Source organism: Chinchilla lanigera, unplaced genomic scaffold (assembly GCF_000276665.1).
Source record: "Chinchilla lanigera isolate Chin_1 unplaced genomic scaffold, ChiLan1.0 scaffold00028, whole genome shotgun sequence".
Lineage (NCBI taxonomy): Eukaryota > Metazoa > Chordata > Mammalia > Rodentia > Chinchillidae > Chinchilla > Chinchilla lanigera.
The window spans coordinates 15,380,418-15,397,316 of record NW_004955429.1 but is presented as its reverse complement, the minus strand read 5'-3'; the positions used below and the strand labels follow the sequence as shown (position 1 = coordinate 15,397,316).

The 16,899-nt window shown below is 62.0% G+C and overlaps 1 protein-coding gene across 2 annotated transcripts in view; it reads left to right on the top strand.

Annotated features, from left to right (window-relative positions):
• Eefsec (eukaryotic elongation factor, selenocysteine-tRNA-specific) overlaps positions 1–16,060 on the top strand; it is a 217,099-nt gene extending 201,039 nt beyond the window's left edge. For both annotated transcript variants that reach the window (XM_005387044.2, XM_005387043.2), the window contains exon 7: positions 15,555–16,060. In XM_005387044.2, the coding sequence (XP_005387101.1) occupies positions 15,555–15,745 (191 nt within the window). In that variant the 3' untranslated portion in view covers positions 15,746–16,060. The remainder of the gene's footprint in view (positions 1–15,554) is intronic.
• Positions 16,061–16,899: the final 839 nt, after the last annotated feature.

Below are 16,899 nucleotides of genomic sequence, written 5' to 3'. Positions count from 1 at the left end.
GAAGTGGGACGCAGTGGGGAGGAAGTGGAGAGGCCCCCTGAACCTGGAGGTAGCTCTGCTGGGAAATGAGGTGCTGGCCGCCATGTGACCTGGCCTTGTGCTGCCTGGAGCCAGAGCGGGACCAGAGCCAGATGTGGGATGAGGAAGGGAGTGTGTGGAGCAGAGGTGTGGGTCAGATCTGCAGTCTCCCCAGGAGCAGCCAGGAAACCAAGGGGAAGGGCCAGTTCCACACAGGACCCGTGTGTGTCTGGGGCGTGTCCACCTGCGTGTGCACACGTGCATGCACTTGTGTGCACTGGGGCTGTGACGGGAGGGAGGTGAGTGAGAGGCCAGCTTCCTGACAGGGCAGTTATAAAACATTCATAAAACTTTTATTGGACTTGCCACCCTTCCAGATAAATATTTTTCGATTTTATGAGCTTGTTTTAGGGCCCTGAGCTTAATCCTGGCTTTGTAGCTGCCTTTAAAAAAATTAAATATTGTTTTGGCTGAAGGAGCCCCCGCCCCAGCCGCCCAAGGCAGCCTGCACTCCGAGCTCGTAAATTCCTGCCACTCTCAACTCTTGCCCTCTCCCTGCGCGGTCGCAGTTCGTGCCTGACAAGCCTGAAAAAGGGGAGTGGAGAGGACACAGCTTCTCCTCTTCTGCCACTATGCTCCCCACTGCCCCATCCCCTCCTTGTCCTGGAAGGATTCCTGCTCCAGTGCAGTGTCTGAGAAAGGTAGCAGCCTCGGGGCAGTCACCTGTGTCCCCCGAGAGGGCCAGTGCCTCTGCTGGCCCTGCAGGCCCCAGAGCAGCCCGTCCTGCGTTCCTCCCGGGCCCTCTTACCCTCGAGCCTCAGTCACCACACAGCATCTGGGCCTCCCTTTGCCGCCTGTTGCTCTCCCTCCTGAGCCCCGGCCATCCGAGGCTTCTGCTGTAGCCTTACTCATTCTGAGTCTGTCTCCTTGCAGACATGATGTTCACATGACTGCGCCCACTCCAGGGCCAGGGCTGGGCCCTCACAGCGTGCAGCGTCTGGTACCAGCAGAGGGTGGCACATGGTGCAGACCCTATGGGCAGCAGTAGCTTTGGCGCAATGACAGAGCTGACGCAGTCCAGACTCCAGATCGTGCAGACACTGTTCGGAGCACTTCCGTGATAGCAACGCACTTTGGCCTTACAACCTCGTCCTGTAAAGTAGGGGCTCCTGCTGTCCCCATTGTCAGATGAGGAGACCAAGCCATGGAGATGACCCATGTCTGGTGTGAAGCCACATGGCTAATCTGAGGCTAGCGTGTTAAGGCCCCATGGCCTGGGTGCAGCACCCAAGACTCCTTGGAGGACAAGAACAAGAACCGCTGCCCTTTCGGGCTGGGCCACCCAGCAGGGACCGAGCTGACATGTGGCCTGGAACAAGCCCTCGCCTGGCAGGCATCACCCACACCTGGCAGGTGCCCACCTCATCCATGACCTGGTGCTGGCCCTGGGCCAGAAATGCCAGAGTAGGAGAGGTACAGGCTCTGGTGCCTTCAGGGAAGGCGGGTGACACCTCTAGGACCCAGGTTCTGGATGGCACGAGAGTCTCTAGCAGCCCACAACACAGTGTGTGCCATGGAGGGGCAGCTGAGGCAGGGGACCGTGGGCACAGGGCCTCTGGGCATTCAAGACCAACTAGAGATTGAGAAGGGTTTGTTGGGTGCCCAATATTGAAGGTCAGTAGTAATTCACCAGTGTCAGAAGGGCCCTGGGGCTGGACCCATCGAGGCTGTGTTTCTCTCTGGTGAGCAGTGGCCCCTGGACAGGAAGCCTGGAACGGAGAACGGCAGCCACCTGCCCAGCTCTAGGAAGAGATCTTGCCAGGAGGTGGCACAGAGCTTGATCTTGGAGAGAGGTGGGGGCATAGCCGGAAAGGCTCTGCTCATGAACAGGTCATGGGGCACACTGAGGGGCAGGTGGAGAGGTGATTTGGGCATCCCAGGAGGACGAGTGCCCCAGGCCGGGGAGCACAGAGAGAGGCTGGGGTGAGGATGCCACTCCCGGTGGGCAGCCGTGACACCAGCCCTCAGAGCCAGGGAGCAGGCAGGGCTCAGGCCCAGCCCGAACAGGAATACTGCTAGAGTGCGGACCCCAGGCTACCCTGTGACATTAGTGCTGTGGTCCTGTGCCTGCCTCTGTATGTTCATCTGTACACACACACACACACTCACACACACACACACACACACACACACTCACACAGGAGCACCAGTGGCTGGGTAGGGCAGAGTGGGTACAGGACCCGCCACAAACGCAGCTTGGGCTGGGGAGACAGATCTAAGGCCAGGTGTCGAGGGACAGCACCAGGGAGCAGTCCCATTCCGTCCCCAGACGTGTTCCCAGCACCCGCATTCCACATGCCCTGGGGACTTCAGGGCTGAGTCTTCCCCATAGTGTGAGGAGGTGGTGCTGTCCCCGTGTCACAGAGGAAATAACTGAAGACCAGAGGGACACAGGCCTGCCGAGGTTGACTGCAGTGCAGCCGTGGCACAGCAGGGTCCCAAGCCTCCTGGACCCCTGGACTGCTCTGAGCCTCGGCACCCAGCGGCTTGACGTGGAGGAGAGCAGGCTGTCCCTGCACACACAACTTCTCCCGACCCGGGACTTGCACCTCAGGGGACCAGGGCACCAGTGTCAGGCTCCCTGGCCAGATGCCTGTTCCTCAGCCCTGGCCCTTCCCTGGGAACCTCCCTGGCTACCCCAGGGTGTGGCAGGCAGTCTGGGTCCCTCTGGGTACCGCACAGCCACAATCCCAGGGCCACCACGGTCACGACAGGTCTGCATCTTCTCGGCAGGCGGTGCAGGGGAGCAGCCCAGCTGGGGACCACGGTGGAGAGCAGGGTTGGGGGGCAAGTGCCATCCTGAGGCTGCAGACCACATTGTTCAACGGTGACAGTCACAGTATTTAAAGTACATGTGGGGACCGGTTCTGCCTGCACTGTAGAGGGTGCAGAGCCCCCCACAGCTCAGCCAGGCACACACGTTGCCTTGTAACTTGTGAGCCACGTCCCCACAGAGCGGCCCAGAAGGCTGAAGCAGGACAGCCCTGGCAGGCAGGTGAGCTCAGGAACAGGTATGAGGGGCCTGGCACTGAGGACGGGGGCGCTTGGAGATGGTGGGCCGCGTTTTCCAGGTGGCATTCGGCGGTACTCAGGTCACAGGAACACCCATCACCTTGTGCTTGTCCCGGCAGGCACTGTCCCTGCAGCGAGGAGCCTGGGTAGACTGGGGCGGGTCGTGTTTGCTGAGCTGAGTGAGCAATTACGACAGCCTGAGAGATGGTGGAGGCGGCAGCAGGGGTCTGGCTAAAGTATGATCCTGAGAGGGAGGCTTTAATGGGTACAGAGACATTCGGCGAGCCTTTGAGGCTAAGGTGGGAGTCCTGGCACCTGCTCACAGGGTCATGTGGCTCTGCAGAGGATGTACTTGGGGACTTTGGTGGCCATGGCTATGGCTGTGCCCACTCAAGACCATGGGGCGTGTTCCTCTAAGCCGTATGGAGACAAGGGCCCCAAAGCAGCTTTTACTGAATAAGTGTGTGCCACACTGTCCTTGTCCCTGGCACTGAAGGTGCCCCTTGCAGCCCTGCCCTGGCAGAGCCTGGCCCAGGGAGGAAGCTCAGCAGGGGACTCAGGCAGACAGAGCCGAGAAGGGCTGCAGGGTCCTAGGTGGCATCCAGAGGAACAGGCTTCAGGTCTCAGCTGCAGGAGCCAGGTACAAGGCACATCTCATGGGCACCGGCGCTGCAACTACAGTTGAGGTCAACCCACTGGGACCCCAGACCTGGCTTGCACTGCACTGGAAGTCAGGGGTGCGAGATCACACAGCTGGTGAGGAAGAGGAAGGCCAGAAAAGGGCTGTGGGGGCCACCATCAGGGCACACAAGGACCCTGGCTCATCCTGGCCAGAGCACCCCAGCACCACCCCACTCAACCTGAACCACCTGCAAGAGGCTGCCCTCCGCCCTGACCTGCTGGCCGAGGCACCTCTGCAGCCTCCCCCGACCTCTCTTCAGCCCCCAGTTTGCCTGCCCGTGGCTTCCCCTGACAGATGCTGTCAGCAAAGGCCTGGCCTGGCTGAGTGCACTGAAGTCACCCCTGGGTGGTCCCCAGAGCCCAGTGTCCTGTGAGCTGACACGTGCACCTCTTGGCTTTGTTTCTGGGAGGGGCCGGCTGGGCCTCTCCTCCCTGCTCTTAAGGGGACACTGCCTGTGAGGCCTGTGTCCCCGGGATGACTCCTTGCGTCCTTCTGCTCCCTCCCTGTGGCCTTCTCCAGCCACCCAGGTGCCCATCTGTTTCTGGGCACAAAAGCCAGGAATTGCTGGCCGTGCCTCATGCCCAGCTAGAACAGCCCATGGAGCCCCGGGCCCAGGGCTGGATGAGGCCTTGAGAGTGAGTCATCGGGCAGGGTGAGGGAAGGAAGCCCCCAGGTCCTGGAGCTGTGGGGACAGAGGCTGGAGCAAGGCCTTCCGGGAAGCACTGTGGGCTGGGGTCCCAAGCAGAGAGGCCGGCACTCCCTGGGACCTCACGTTCTGGTGGAGGAGGATGGACACTAGCTCTTGTCCACCATGGTGGCGGCCACAGTGAGGACGCAGAGGTCCTCTAACCTCCACAGACCACTTGCCGTCTGGTCCTACCCGGCTCCCTCTCAGCCACTGGGGACACAGGTGCTCCAGTCAGCCTGAATTGCCAAGTGAGGGCTCAGTCCAGAGAACACCTGTGGCTGACACAGTGGTCAGGGGCCAGTCCAGGCCCGGCGCCCAGGTTTCTGGCTGGGTCCTGGGAAGGGCATTCCTGGGGATCTTGGCAGCAGCTCCCACTGTCCCTGACCCCACACCACTGGGCAGGGTTGGCAGTAGGTGGCAGGAAGCCCCAGTTTATAAACATGGTCCAGTTACGGGAAATTGGGAGGGTTTTTGGTTTCCATTCGACACAGCGATTTCACGGACGCGCCCTGCTGGGAGTGTGGCACACCACCCCAACAGAGGGAGGCGTGGGACCGGCCTGGCCTCGCCTCTGCCCAGCTGGGGATGCGGCAGTGGGAGTGGCCTGGGGTGCTCGGGCTGTGCGGTGGCCTGAGGCCCAAGGCGGCGCTACCATACATGGCAGAGCACGCCTGTGGTCTGTGCCGCGGGCATAATACACGTGGCACATTTAGGGTGGGTGCTGGCCACTCTTTCGGGCAGTGTCTCATCCATGCCAGGAGCCCTGCCAGTGTCCTGAGCTCAGCGTCCCGGTGACTCTTTCTGCCCTTCAGGGAGCCACAACCATAGCTGTTGTCTCGGGGCCATAGGAGGCAAGAGCGTGAGCCAGCTTCGGGCACCAGGGCTTGTGTCCAGGTCACAGGCGGGCAAGGCTGAGAGCCCAGTGCCTGGTCCAGCTGAGGCCCCTGTGCGGGGCTGCGAGGCAGGAGGGGGTGGTGGCTGCATGGTGGCACAGCAAGGGGCAGGTGGGTTGGGCTGGGTCCCAGAGGCAAGGGATCCCGCGGGTGGGGGTGCACGGCTCCTTGGGGACTTGAGCTTACAAGGCACCAGCCTCTCCTTGTACTGGGTTCACTCACGCTGTCTCGACGACTGAGGTCGTGGCTGACTGTGCTCTCTGGGACGCACGGCTCTTCAGCAGAGGGCCTCAGGGCCCAGTAAACAAGGTGGGTTGCTGCTCCGGACCTGGGTGGGTGTGGGAGGAGATGGCGCTTGGGTGAAAGCCCGTGGGAGCAAGGGTGTGCGCCTGGACTGGGCCCCTGGGGAGCAGAGCTGGGGCCAGTGGGGCTGGGAGAGCAACAGGACAGAGCTGCAGCCCCAGCAGGATTTCCTGCAGTGTGGGTCCCTGGGCCTCTGCTCTTTTGTGCCGTGCTTCAGGAGCTGGAGAGGTGAAGCTGAGCTTTGGCCCCCAGAGAAGGGGCAGGACCTGGGGCAGGTGGGACGGCCTAACTCAGGATATTGGTGCCCTGAGCTCCAGCTTCTGAGAGACAGAGGCTGTGCCTGTGTCCTGAAGCAACACGGACCCTTGGCGTGGCTCCACCCAGGGCCCACAGCAGCCCCCCACCTTACTGTGCTTCCACAATACCGGGGCCCCCCGAGGAGCCCACAGGGCCACGTGCCCTACCCCACACAACAGGTATGCGGGTATAGGGCCCCACCACACCCTGGCTCCAGCTCCTGATGTCCCCTGCATAACCCCCACCAATGTCCTCCCTCATCCTGTGCCCTGCGCCCTCCCCGGAGGGCTGTTCTGTCACTGTCCTTGGCCCATGAGCCTCCTTATGGCGTCACCTCGTCAGAGGAGCCATTTCCGACTTCTTCCCACACATGACAGTGTGTACAGTGGCCCAGCTGGTGTGTCACCTGTGTCCTACCAGCACACCAGCCCTCAGCAGGCCCATCTCCCTCTGCAAGTAGCCGGCACCCAGGACGGTGCCTGGCACAAAGTAGGCACCCAGGAGCACTTGTGGTGAAAAGGTGAGCAGAAACACTGGTGGCACACACCTGCCATCCCAGCACTTTAGGAGGCTGAGGCAGGGTTGGGCCCAGCTTAGTGACTGAGACCCTGTCTCAAAATGCAAAATGAAAAGGCTAGGGATGTAGCTCAGTGGGGGGGCCCTGGGTTCAAGGCCCAGTGCCACAAGAAAAAAAAAAAAAAACAAGAATGAGCAGAGTGCAGGACCTCAGGCAAGCCCTGGCCCCTCCAGGTCCGTTTCTCAGTAGCAAACTGTGGTTCACGGTGCTCGTTCCCTCAGAAGGCCAGGGGTGACACCATCTCTTGCCCCACGCTGCCGGGAGCATCAGGACACCACCACCGCCAGCTCCCAAGAGGCAGGGAGCCCCACACCTCTTGTGGACCTCTTGTGTGGCAGTCCTACCCGGGAGAGGCATAGCCTGGCTGCTGGCACCATCCCCGCCAGGGCATCCCCTGTGGCTGCACCCTCCTGCCTCAGCACACCGTGATGCTGCTCCACAGGGACTCTGTATCTTGGCCTGTTCTCTGCACGTGTACGCTGGGTCTCCCGATGGCATCAGGCCAGCACAGTGACCCCACCCCCCGCACAGAGAGCGGCAGGAGAGGGAGTGCCTGAGCGGTGTGCCTGTCCTTGGGGCGGCATGTGGCCCGTGGCTGCTTCCTCACCCAGCTCAGCGTGCCAGGGCCAAGTGACAGCTGCATTACATGCCAGGCTGGCAGCAAGCCCTCACTGCCGTGCCAGCTGCAGCCACCCTCTCAGATGCCAAGGCAGGCACGGGGTACCCTGGGGGTTGTGAGAAGGGGGACCTGCTTTCCTTGCCCAGAGGGGGAGCAGGTGTCACAGATGCAGATTCTGGAGCCCCCAGGCGGGTTCAACTCCCAGCTGCCCATGCCCAGCCCACCCACATCTCCCCTGGGACCAGGGCCACCTGGTACCAGCAGTGCCCACCACTGCTGCTGGACAGAGGGGCCTGCCCTGGGCAGGGCTGCCACGTCATGGGAGAGGAAGGCCCAGCAGCCTCAGCTCAGGCGACGGAGCCACCATCCACCTGGTGTCTGAACAGGGGCTGTGCTCAGGAACACGGCCTGAGGGGTGCTGAGGGCTGGGAGGAGGGAGCACGGGGACGGGGACCAGGACGCGGACACCGTGGGTACTCGGTTGTAGGCGAGTGGCCTCCCAAGGGTGTGGCCTGCCCCCCACTTCTGGGCTGCCTTTGGGGGCTGCACATGTGTGTGTGGGCACTGCACACAGGATGGGGACCCAGGCAGGGGACAGACCATCAGAGCCTGCAGCCATGGGAGTGGAGAGGGAGGACGGGAGGCCGCACCACCCGCCCTTCCCGCCAGCAGGACAGCCGCGCGGTCACTGCCGCCGCCTCTCCCCATGCTCTGGCAGCGGAGCTGGTGCAGTAATCAGGGTGCCACACATGGGCGCTGGAAAATGATTGCTCCCCAAGCCTTTGTTCGCCCTCATTATTCTGGATGGGTTTTTTTTTTTTTTCCCAAGTCATAAAAATGACATTTTTAATATGTGGAATTTTTTTAAAGAAAAGCAATATGAAGAAGACTTTTATTGTCAATAAGCTCTACCTTTTAAACCAGTTATCTTAGTTTCTGCTCTAGGTATTTTAATTGAAGATTAACGGCTGTTAAAGAGTGTACACATTTGCAGGGGAGCATTGGGGCAGAGTGGAGGGGACAGTGCTGGGGGCACCAGGAAGGCCCCACAGCCGTCCTAGAGGGGCCACCTCCTATTGGAGTCAGCTGTCCATGGAGGAAGCAGGCCAGGGAGCAGAGGCGGCCCTGGAGCGCATGGCACGGTCACAGCAGGTCCCCCCGCCTCGAGATCTAGACACGCAGGACAGGGAGAGGGAGCGGCGCATCCCCAGCAGCACCCTGTGCCGGCAGTCCCACGGCACCATGCGGGATGGTGGGACGCGGCCCTGAGCATCCATCCCCACTGTCCACAGACGCCGTCCACCGTGTCATCACCGCACCCAGGGGTGAGGCCCTTAGCCCTGTTACAAAGCGGCCCGTGTGCCAGACCATAGCTCCAGGACCTGGGTGGCCGGCCCGGCCTGTGGGTGGTGAGAATGGCTCCACTGTGGCTGGGGCCGCTCTCAGCCTGACCCCTGCTCCTGCCGGGAACGTGTCACTTTCCCTCCCCCCGTGTCACTGTCCATCTGTCTGTCTGCAACTCCCTGCTCTCCCCAGTGCCGGCGCTGCTGTTTGCTGTGATCTGATTCTGAGTCTTCCTCTCTGTGGCTGCCACAGTGGCCCAAACTGGGTACCAGGCTCCTTTCCTTGACAGCTCTGCTTCTGCCTGAGGCAGAGGGTTCCAGTTGCGGTCCCCGGGGGCCATGGCCGCGCTGGTTGGCAGCAGAAGTAGACCCAGCCACGGGCAGAGCTTGGGCCCCCCTGAGCTGAGGGCACATGATCCTGGGCCCATTGCAGGACAGCAGCACCCACTTGTCCGTGTGCACCCAGAGCCGCCTGTGGTCCTTCCTGATCCAGGAGGAGGTCAGGCCACTGGGCGGTCAGGCTGGCATGCCACCTAGCCTGGTGTCCAGACCCCAGCATGGGCACAGAGCTCCAGCTCCAGCTGTGCCCACCTGCCTGGCCTGCACTAACAGGCCTGATCGCTCATCCCAGTGTGTGTGTCCATCTGCACTAGGGGCCTGCATGTCAGGCCTGCGTGTAGTCTCTGTCCCTGGGTGTCAGAGCAGAGTGATGGCTCTTCTTCCTCCTCTAGCTTGACAGGGTTTAGGGGGTGGCCCCCTCTCTGTCACGCCTGCCTGGGCTAAGCAAGTCCATTTGCATTTCTGGCCTCAGTTTCCCTGTGGAAGGAGTCGGTGGCATCACCCTCCCCACCGCTGGGTCCCAGCCAGAAGCAGACTGAGCATAGATGCCACTGGCCAGGTAGCTCGTAGGACATCTGGGGGCTGGGACACTGCCGCGTGTGTGGCCCTGCTTTGTGGGGAGGCTCCTGAGGGGTACATTGTGATGGTGGCAGTGGCAGAGGTGACCTTGTGCCAGCTGCCAGGCTGCAGAGCCCGACCTGCCCAGGCTGCTCCCCCAGGGCCACACCAGGGACCCACAGGGTCAGACCTCAGCCTCTTCAAGGGCCAACCAGGAAGAGTCCTGAGCACCATCCCAAACCCTGTTTCCTGCACATTTGCCCCATCACCCGCAAAGAGCCTGGGCTCTCTGAAAGCCGCGAGGAGCATGGCCCCTGGAAAGGGACCATCCATGCCCTCCTAGCCTTCCTCCCTCAGGGGCAGACAGGCATCTGGGGCGGGTGACACGCTTACTGCCCAAAGAGACAGCTTGACAGAGGTGCATGTGCTCCAGCTCTTCTGCTCCTCTGCCAACCTGGCCTCCGTGCTCTGCCAGGCCCTGCCAGGCTGCTGGGCTAGGGAGGCCATTAGAGTCCAGCAAGCCAGCAGGAAGGGACATCGCTCTGGGAATAGAGAGGGTCCAGGCAGGTGGGCTGAGGCCACCATCATGCCCCGGCCCAGAGGTGCCAGAGTGTGCCACAGCGCAGGGCAGAGGCCTGGCCCTGGGAGCCTTGGTGCAGACAGCCGGGAGGAGCCCAGCCCAGTCTAGACAGGGCCCAGGGTGAGGTCTGCAGCTCCTGAGGGCTCCTGAGGGCCTTGGGCTGCGTCTGCAGCTGGGAGAGGCTGAGCTGAGAGGAACAGCAGGAAGCGTCGTTGGGTCCCTCCCGGGGCTCGGGGCAGGCCTGGGGGAGTCTGTGAAGCCCTGGGGCACTGAGCACATGGCTTGGAGCTGGACTTCATGGTGAGTGGCAGCTGCCCCTCCAGGAGGCCAAGCGCTCAGGACAGCAGTCTTCCCTCTGGAAGCGGAGCCTCTGTCGGATCCTCCAGACCAAGTCGTTTACTGCCTCGTTCAGAACAGTTTGCTTTTGCCTTAAAAAAAAAAAAACCCAACTCCTTCCACAGAATGCACCAGTTTCCTCTCCGCACACCCAATCTCCAAAGCCTCGACTGCCTTATAATTTCAATTTACGTGGCGCGGGGAAGATTTCTGCAAAGGGCCCTTTTTTGTTTTTGAAGAATTCATCATTGCTGCTAAGAAGCTTAATATAAATTAAAGGAGGAATTAGGCAACATTAAGACATCAAAATGGGGGTGCAGCGCCCGTTGCCTCAGCTGCCCAATCACAGGGGCGCAGGCACCATCGAGTGTGCGCTCGAGAGCCTCCGCCGGAACACGCTCCGTGGGCTGCCGCGCCGCCTTCCCCTAATTCCTTTTGTTGCGGGGACAGGTCTGATAAAAACTTAATCACCTTATCTTTTTAAAGCAAATTGCATCTTTGTTTACTCGCGCCATCCATAGCAGGGAAGGGAAGGAGGGAGAAGCGGGAGCCACAGACACAGACGGGAGCGCCTGGGATGGGCACGGAGACCCTCGCCTGCGTGGCACAGGGGACCATGCGCGCCAGGCCTCTGTCCGCCGCCTGCTTTCCCGCCCTACCCCTCATGAGGTGAGGATGGGTTTGTCCTTGCTGAGCCCACTGTCCCTCCGGCTGCAGCCTGCTGCTGCGGCCTCCCAACGCACCCCAGCCCTGCACTCCGCTCTTCGCTGCTGTGATACTGCAGCCCCTCCAAAGCTGCTGTGACTGCGGAGGAAGTGCTGAGTGACTGCAGTGACCCCAGCCCCAGGGGGCCACCCAGGGGCCAGTGACCCCAAGCTGCCTGCCAGGGTTCGATTCCCATTGGAGATGCCAGCCACCGCCAGTGAGGAGGCCCCTGTCCCAGCCTGGCCCCAACATGAAAGCAACATGCCAGTGACCGGAGGCAATTTGCAGGCCTTTGATGGCCCGTGTCAGGGCGGCACCACAGCCAGGCTTGGGAAATGCTGCGCGGCACTGGCCTCGAGCATTCTTCCCTGATTACCCGGCCGGAGCCAGGACCCAGGCTGCCTTTGGCCCATTGTGCCTTTGTGTGGGGCTGCTGGCCGGCTGCTGAGAAAGGGCCCACCCGGCCCTGGGAGAGTGTCCCCATGGAGGCCAGGGAGGCAGTGTTGCTCCAAGGTCACGGCTGCCCGCCCCCTACATCCTGGGGTCTGGGCTGCAAGGATCTTAAGATGGGGACAGGGTCACATTCTGGGGCCACTTGAATGCAGACGGGCGCCTCCTGTCCTTTGCCCTGCTGCTCTGCACCTCTGGGTGTGGGTGTGCGCATGCAGGATGTGTGTACATGTATTCCCTGTCCCCATGCGGCAAGTCGGGCACGCAGAAGCCTGGGCTCAAGAGGCAGCCCTTCCAAGGTGCCAGAGCTGGGGTTCACAGGTAGGCTGGGAAAGTGACACGGGCCAACCTTGATTGGGACGGCACGGCCGGGGAGCCAGGAGGGAGGCCAGGGCCCACGTGGCTGCAGAGTCATCCCTAACGGTGAGCGCCCTCAGGGGTGAGACCAGTTCCTGGGTCTGTGCCGTGTGTTACGGCTTACAGGGCTGCAGAGTCAGAGCCACTAACTTCCAGCGCCCTGCGCCCTGCAGCCCTGCCCGCTGCCCAGCCCTGTCCTCCCAGGCAGACCCTAGAGGGGTGGATGCAGGGCACTGGCCCGGAGGTGCTGCGAGCGCGGTGGTGGCTCAGACCCTGGCCGGGCCATGGGGATCAAGCTGGCCCCGCTGTTGTGCCTGCCTCGGCCCCTTTTCTCCCGATTCCCAAGTACCGTGGACTCGGCCAGCTCCCGCCAGGGGCCCAGGCAGGCAGTGCAACAAGCACCAGGCCCACACTGGTGGGGCCTCTCAAGGGACAGTGCCGGGAGCAACTGGACCACAGCAGGAACGTGAGGAAATGCAGAGAAGTAGAAGGAAGAGAAGGGGAGCTTGCAACCCACGCCCGAGCCCAGCAGCCGGACACAGCCTCCCGGTCCTCTCTCTGCACCTGGAGCTGCAGGGCTCTTGTGGAGCACAACGACTTCATTTCCGAATTCCCAGCAAACGTCTTCCTTTGTGCCACCCTCATGCTTATTAGGTGTTGTATTTACTCCCACAAAACACTGCAACAACAAGTGGATCTGGTTTCCTCCTGTTTCCCGTTGGTGGCGGAGCCCCTCTGTGACTCCACAAACCTGTGGCCTGTGCGGGGACTGGGGTCTGGTCGCCTCCATCACCCAGCAGTCACCTGGTGCTGCCCCTGCATAGCTACATGGCCCAGTGAGCGCTGAGCTCCTCAGCCCCGGCCCTGAGCTCTGACTGTGGGGGCTGAGGGCCTCCGTGCTATGGGTGCTGTGGGGCTTCTCTGTACGAGGCCTATTTCCAGCAGGGGTTTCTCGGTTCCTACTGGGCCCTTAGCAAGATCATCATAAAGGCTCTTCTGAAACTCCTGCCTCTGGGCTCCCTGAGCCCGCGGGGTCCCCACTGGGAGTGCCCTCTGAGGACCTGGGAGCCATGGGTTATTCGGGTTTTGGATGACAGCAGCAAGTGACCAGACAAAAATCTATGCGAAGAGGTCTCATTGCAGCAGGGATGCATGACAAGCGTTAAAATGGGGCAGTGGCAGTGTGTGGTAGAAATTGCCAGGAACTGTAGGATCAAATAGTTCCGGGCTGGGGGCCAGGGGCATGGAAATACAACTACGAGGTGGGCGAGAGGCCTCTGTGAGGTGACTTCAGGACATGACAGGCATGAGCCACGGGACTCCTGCGGTAACAGGAGGCTGGTGGGGACGGGCAGTGCCACCATTCTTCAATGCAAGGGGCCCATGAGGACTCAGGAGGGGATGGCAGAGCAGGCGCCAGGTATGTAGGCGCTCAGCACTCAGCCCAGGGCACCTGCTCCGACAGAGCCCGGCACACAGGCGCCTCGCGGGCCTGGCACTTGAGCACCCTTTGCCTCAGTCTCCGCAGCGGTCCCTGTCATCTGGCCTTGGGTCGCGCGTTCTTCCTTCAAAGCCACCGCCCCAGCCGGGACGAGTGGGGCCAGTTCCCGAGCGCTGTGCACTATCTGGCCATCGCAGGGATGTTTACTGTCTGCCCTTCTCAGACTGGCAAATGCCATAGGAGCCGGGCCAGGCAGGGCTCCACAGTGTGTCCCATCTCACAGTGTACCCAGAGGGCCCCCAGGGGAGGTCCAGGCAGCTTGGGGAAGCCCTGCCCCCGACTCCCTGCTGGGCACTTCCCTCCACCTGCCACCTGGCCGAGGAGGAAAGGCCACCAAGGAAACAAAGCAGCTCCTGGCGACACCTCCACAAATCCCAGCAGCGGCGGCTGGTCCCCTGCGGTGGGGCCTGCAGGAGCTGCTTCCTGGCCACGCACAGAGCAGAGGAACTGAACACCGCAGCGGAGCAGTTAGCTGACCCTGTCCTCACCAGAGCCAGATAGATTTTCTGGCTCAGCCTGCTCAGCGTTCAAGCTGTGCAGTGTAACAAGAGCCAGCGCGGCCAGGCGAGATGGGCCAAGATTGGGACACGCCTGTCTCCCCAGCTGGTGCAGACGCCGGGGAGCCCCATGCCTTCTCGGCCATCAGACCTCCTGGCACCAGAGGGAGACGGGCCACCCGTGCCATTGGTCGGGGTCTGGTGCCAGCCACCTTCTCTGTTTGCAGAAGGAGGGCCAGGGTCTGATTCACAGGCACAGATACCTGCCGGCCTGGAGCTGCTCGCGGGCACCAGCCGGGCCCTCCCACGTCCCACACCCAGCACCCCAACCAGAGGGCCCAGCGAGGTGCAGGGCCTGTAGACCCGTCACACTCAGCCTGTGCCACCCCGGGGACCAATCCCTCATGGTTAACGACAGCCTCCTGTCCCCAGGCCTCCCGGGGAGCCGGGGTCTGAGGGGACGACAGCCTTGCTTCTGCCCACTGGACGGAGACCAGCCCTTCATCCCCTCCTGCCGGCTCCTTGCAACTTTTCTAAATGGCTGCAGCTGCAGAGGCTCCAAGCCCAAATCCTCATCAGAACCAGCATCAGAAGCCCATTCCTGGGGTGTCCACCCCCCACTCCCTGGGCCTCCCTGGCCTGTACCATTGCTTGGTGCCCTGTCAGGGGAGGGGGCTGATGGGGGCCATGCAGCGTCCTCTCCTACAGCCTCAGGAGCGCCCGTCCCCCTGCTGATAGGCTGCAGAGCAGAGCACCCTAAAGTCCAGCCCAGGCACAGGACAGACACCGTGTCTAGTGCCAGTGCACAAGGCAAAGGGGACAGGCAGTCACCAGGGCCTGGGGCGGGAGGGCACGTGGAAGATGGTGGCCACAGGGGACGAAGACCCTGCTGGACAAGGGGAGTAAAGTCGGGCATTCTGTGCACAGCATGGTGGCTGTGGGGGATGACAGTGAGTAAGATAGACTGAAGGTTGTGAATACAGCAGGTTCTCAATATTCTCAGCAGGAAAATGAGTGTGTAAAGTGACAGGGCTGTTAATTAGCTGGATTTAATCACTCCACAGTGTGTATGGACGTCAAAACATCGTATATACTGTGAATGTGGACTTTAATCAAATCATATAAAATCAAGGCCCAGACAGAAGGCTCTTGGTGGCCCGCAGTGAGGGATGACGGGACTTCTCCCTTTGGCAGAGGGAGGGATGTCCGGGCAGAGGGAGCTGTGAGACGCTGTAAGGAGCCCAGGAACAGCCAAGACAGAGGCCTGAGGTGGGAGGGGGCAGGGATAAATGCCTGCTGCCCTTCCCTCCTGCCCTCTGACCCAATGAGAAGTCAGAGGGCATGGAATCTGACCATGCCCAGCCCGGAGTGGGCCGCCTTCCTGGCGCACAGGCTGAGAGGGCATCTCCAAGGGCAGCTAGGAGGATGCCCACCTTAGGGCTTTGGATGCTGGGTCTGGGGGAGCAGGCCCAGCGTGGCACCAGCAGGTCGGAGTCACGTGGTGCCCCAAGCTGGGTGACCAGGCAGTAGGGGAGGAGCTGGGGCAGGATTTAGGTGGAAGTGTGGGACCTGGACTCCCGCTGGCTGCTGGGACTAGAGGGACATGGGGTCCCTTGTGGCTCTGGTCATGAGGCTGGGGTGTTACTGGGACAGGGTGGGAGGTGGAACTGGGCCATAAGGTGCCTGTGCAGGAGGCAGGTGGGTGCGTGGCCGAGTGACAGCGTCTCTGTCCCTTGCAGGTGGCCTCAGTCCTGAGTCCAAGAAGATCCTGATGACAGCTGTCAAGAAGCGGGGCCGAGCAGGCCACGGGGAGGCGGCCAAGCAGGAGGAGGGTGCCGAGCGCCCAGAGCCCGCTCAGCACGTGGAGCTCAGCCTGTCATTCAAGCGCTATGTCTTCGACACCCATAAGCGCATGGTGCAGTCTCCCTGAGGGCCCCCGTGACCTGCTAGGGCTGTAGGGCCTGGTACTCAGCCGGACGTGCCTCAGCTTCCCCAAGGTCTCCCCACAGTCCCGCAACCGAGGGCATCCACGCCACTGCCGCCTAGACTTCCTGCTCAGCCACAGTGACAAGACCACAGTGGTGGGGACAGTGCCAAGAGGGCCTGTAGCCCCTGGTGTGACAGCCAGGACTGGCTGGGAGAGGGCCAAGGCCAGGGAGCCGCCTGCCCTCCGCATGCCCAGCCTCAGCCCTGCCCAAGTGGACAGCCTTTGGTGGCTGCAAATAAACGCCCTGTGGCCCCAGCCCTCTGCCAGTCTGTGTCTGTGCCTCAGGCCCCAAGCCTGCTTGAGGGAGCCCAGGGGCTGTGGTGGTTCCTGGGCCTCGGGGGAGGGGGGCTGTGTGGGAGCCGACTGGGGGTGTCCCTGGGGCCTAAGCTGGATTTGGGGGAGCAGCAGGCTCGGGGGCTTCTCCATCCTGACCCAGAGGACCCTAGGCCCTGCCCTCGAGCTCACGCACCACCCATCCCCTGAGCGTGGAGAGGGGGCAGGACCCCGCCGGTGTCCTCTGCGGCCTGCCCGGCACCCACCGTCTCAGGCATCTCAGAGGGCTGATGTGGTAGAACCACTCGGCGGAGAGGAAACCAAAGCTTTTGGGAGTCAGCGCAGTGAACAGATGCTCGTGCGTTCCTTTATTTGGCCTCCAGACAGACATGGAGGCCTCCCTTTTATCCCGGTAATCGGTGCATTATGTTTTAATTTGCAAAAATGGCATTAAAAATATTAACTGGGGCAGGTTGCGATCAAATGACTTGGGGCCGTTAAGCCCGGAGCTGAGGGCAGAGGGGAAGGGAGCTGGAACACGGCGTCCCGCGCACAGTGGCCAGGCAGCCAGGCGGCCCCTAATCAAACACAGCCAGGCCCCTCGCGCTGCAGGGAGGCCAGCGGTGGCAGCCGGCCCGGCCACCTGGCATCAGCCGTGGCCAGAACCCAGGCAGCGGGGGGTGGGGGGGGTCACTGGGAGCCAGAGGGTGGCTGGGCTGGGCTCTGCAGCCAGGCCACAAGGACCAGGCCCCACCCCTGCCCACCAGGGGCCTGACGTGCCCGCTTCTGCCAGGTCGGTGCCAGCTGGAGTGAGCCCGGAGGAG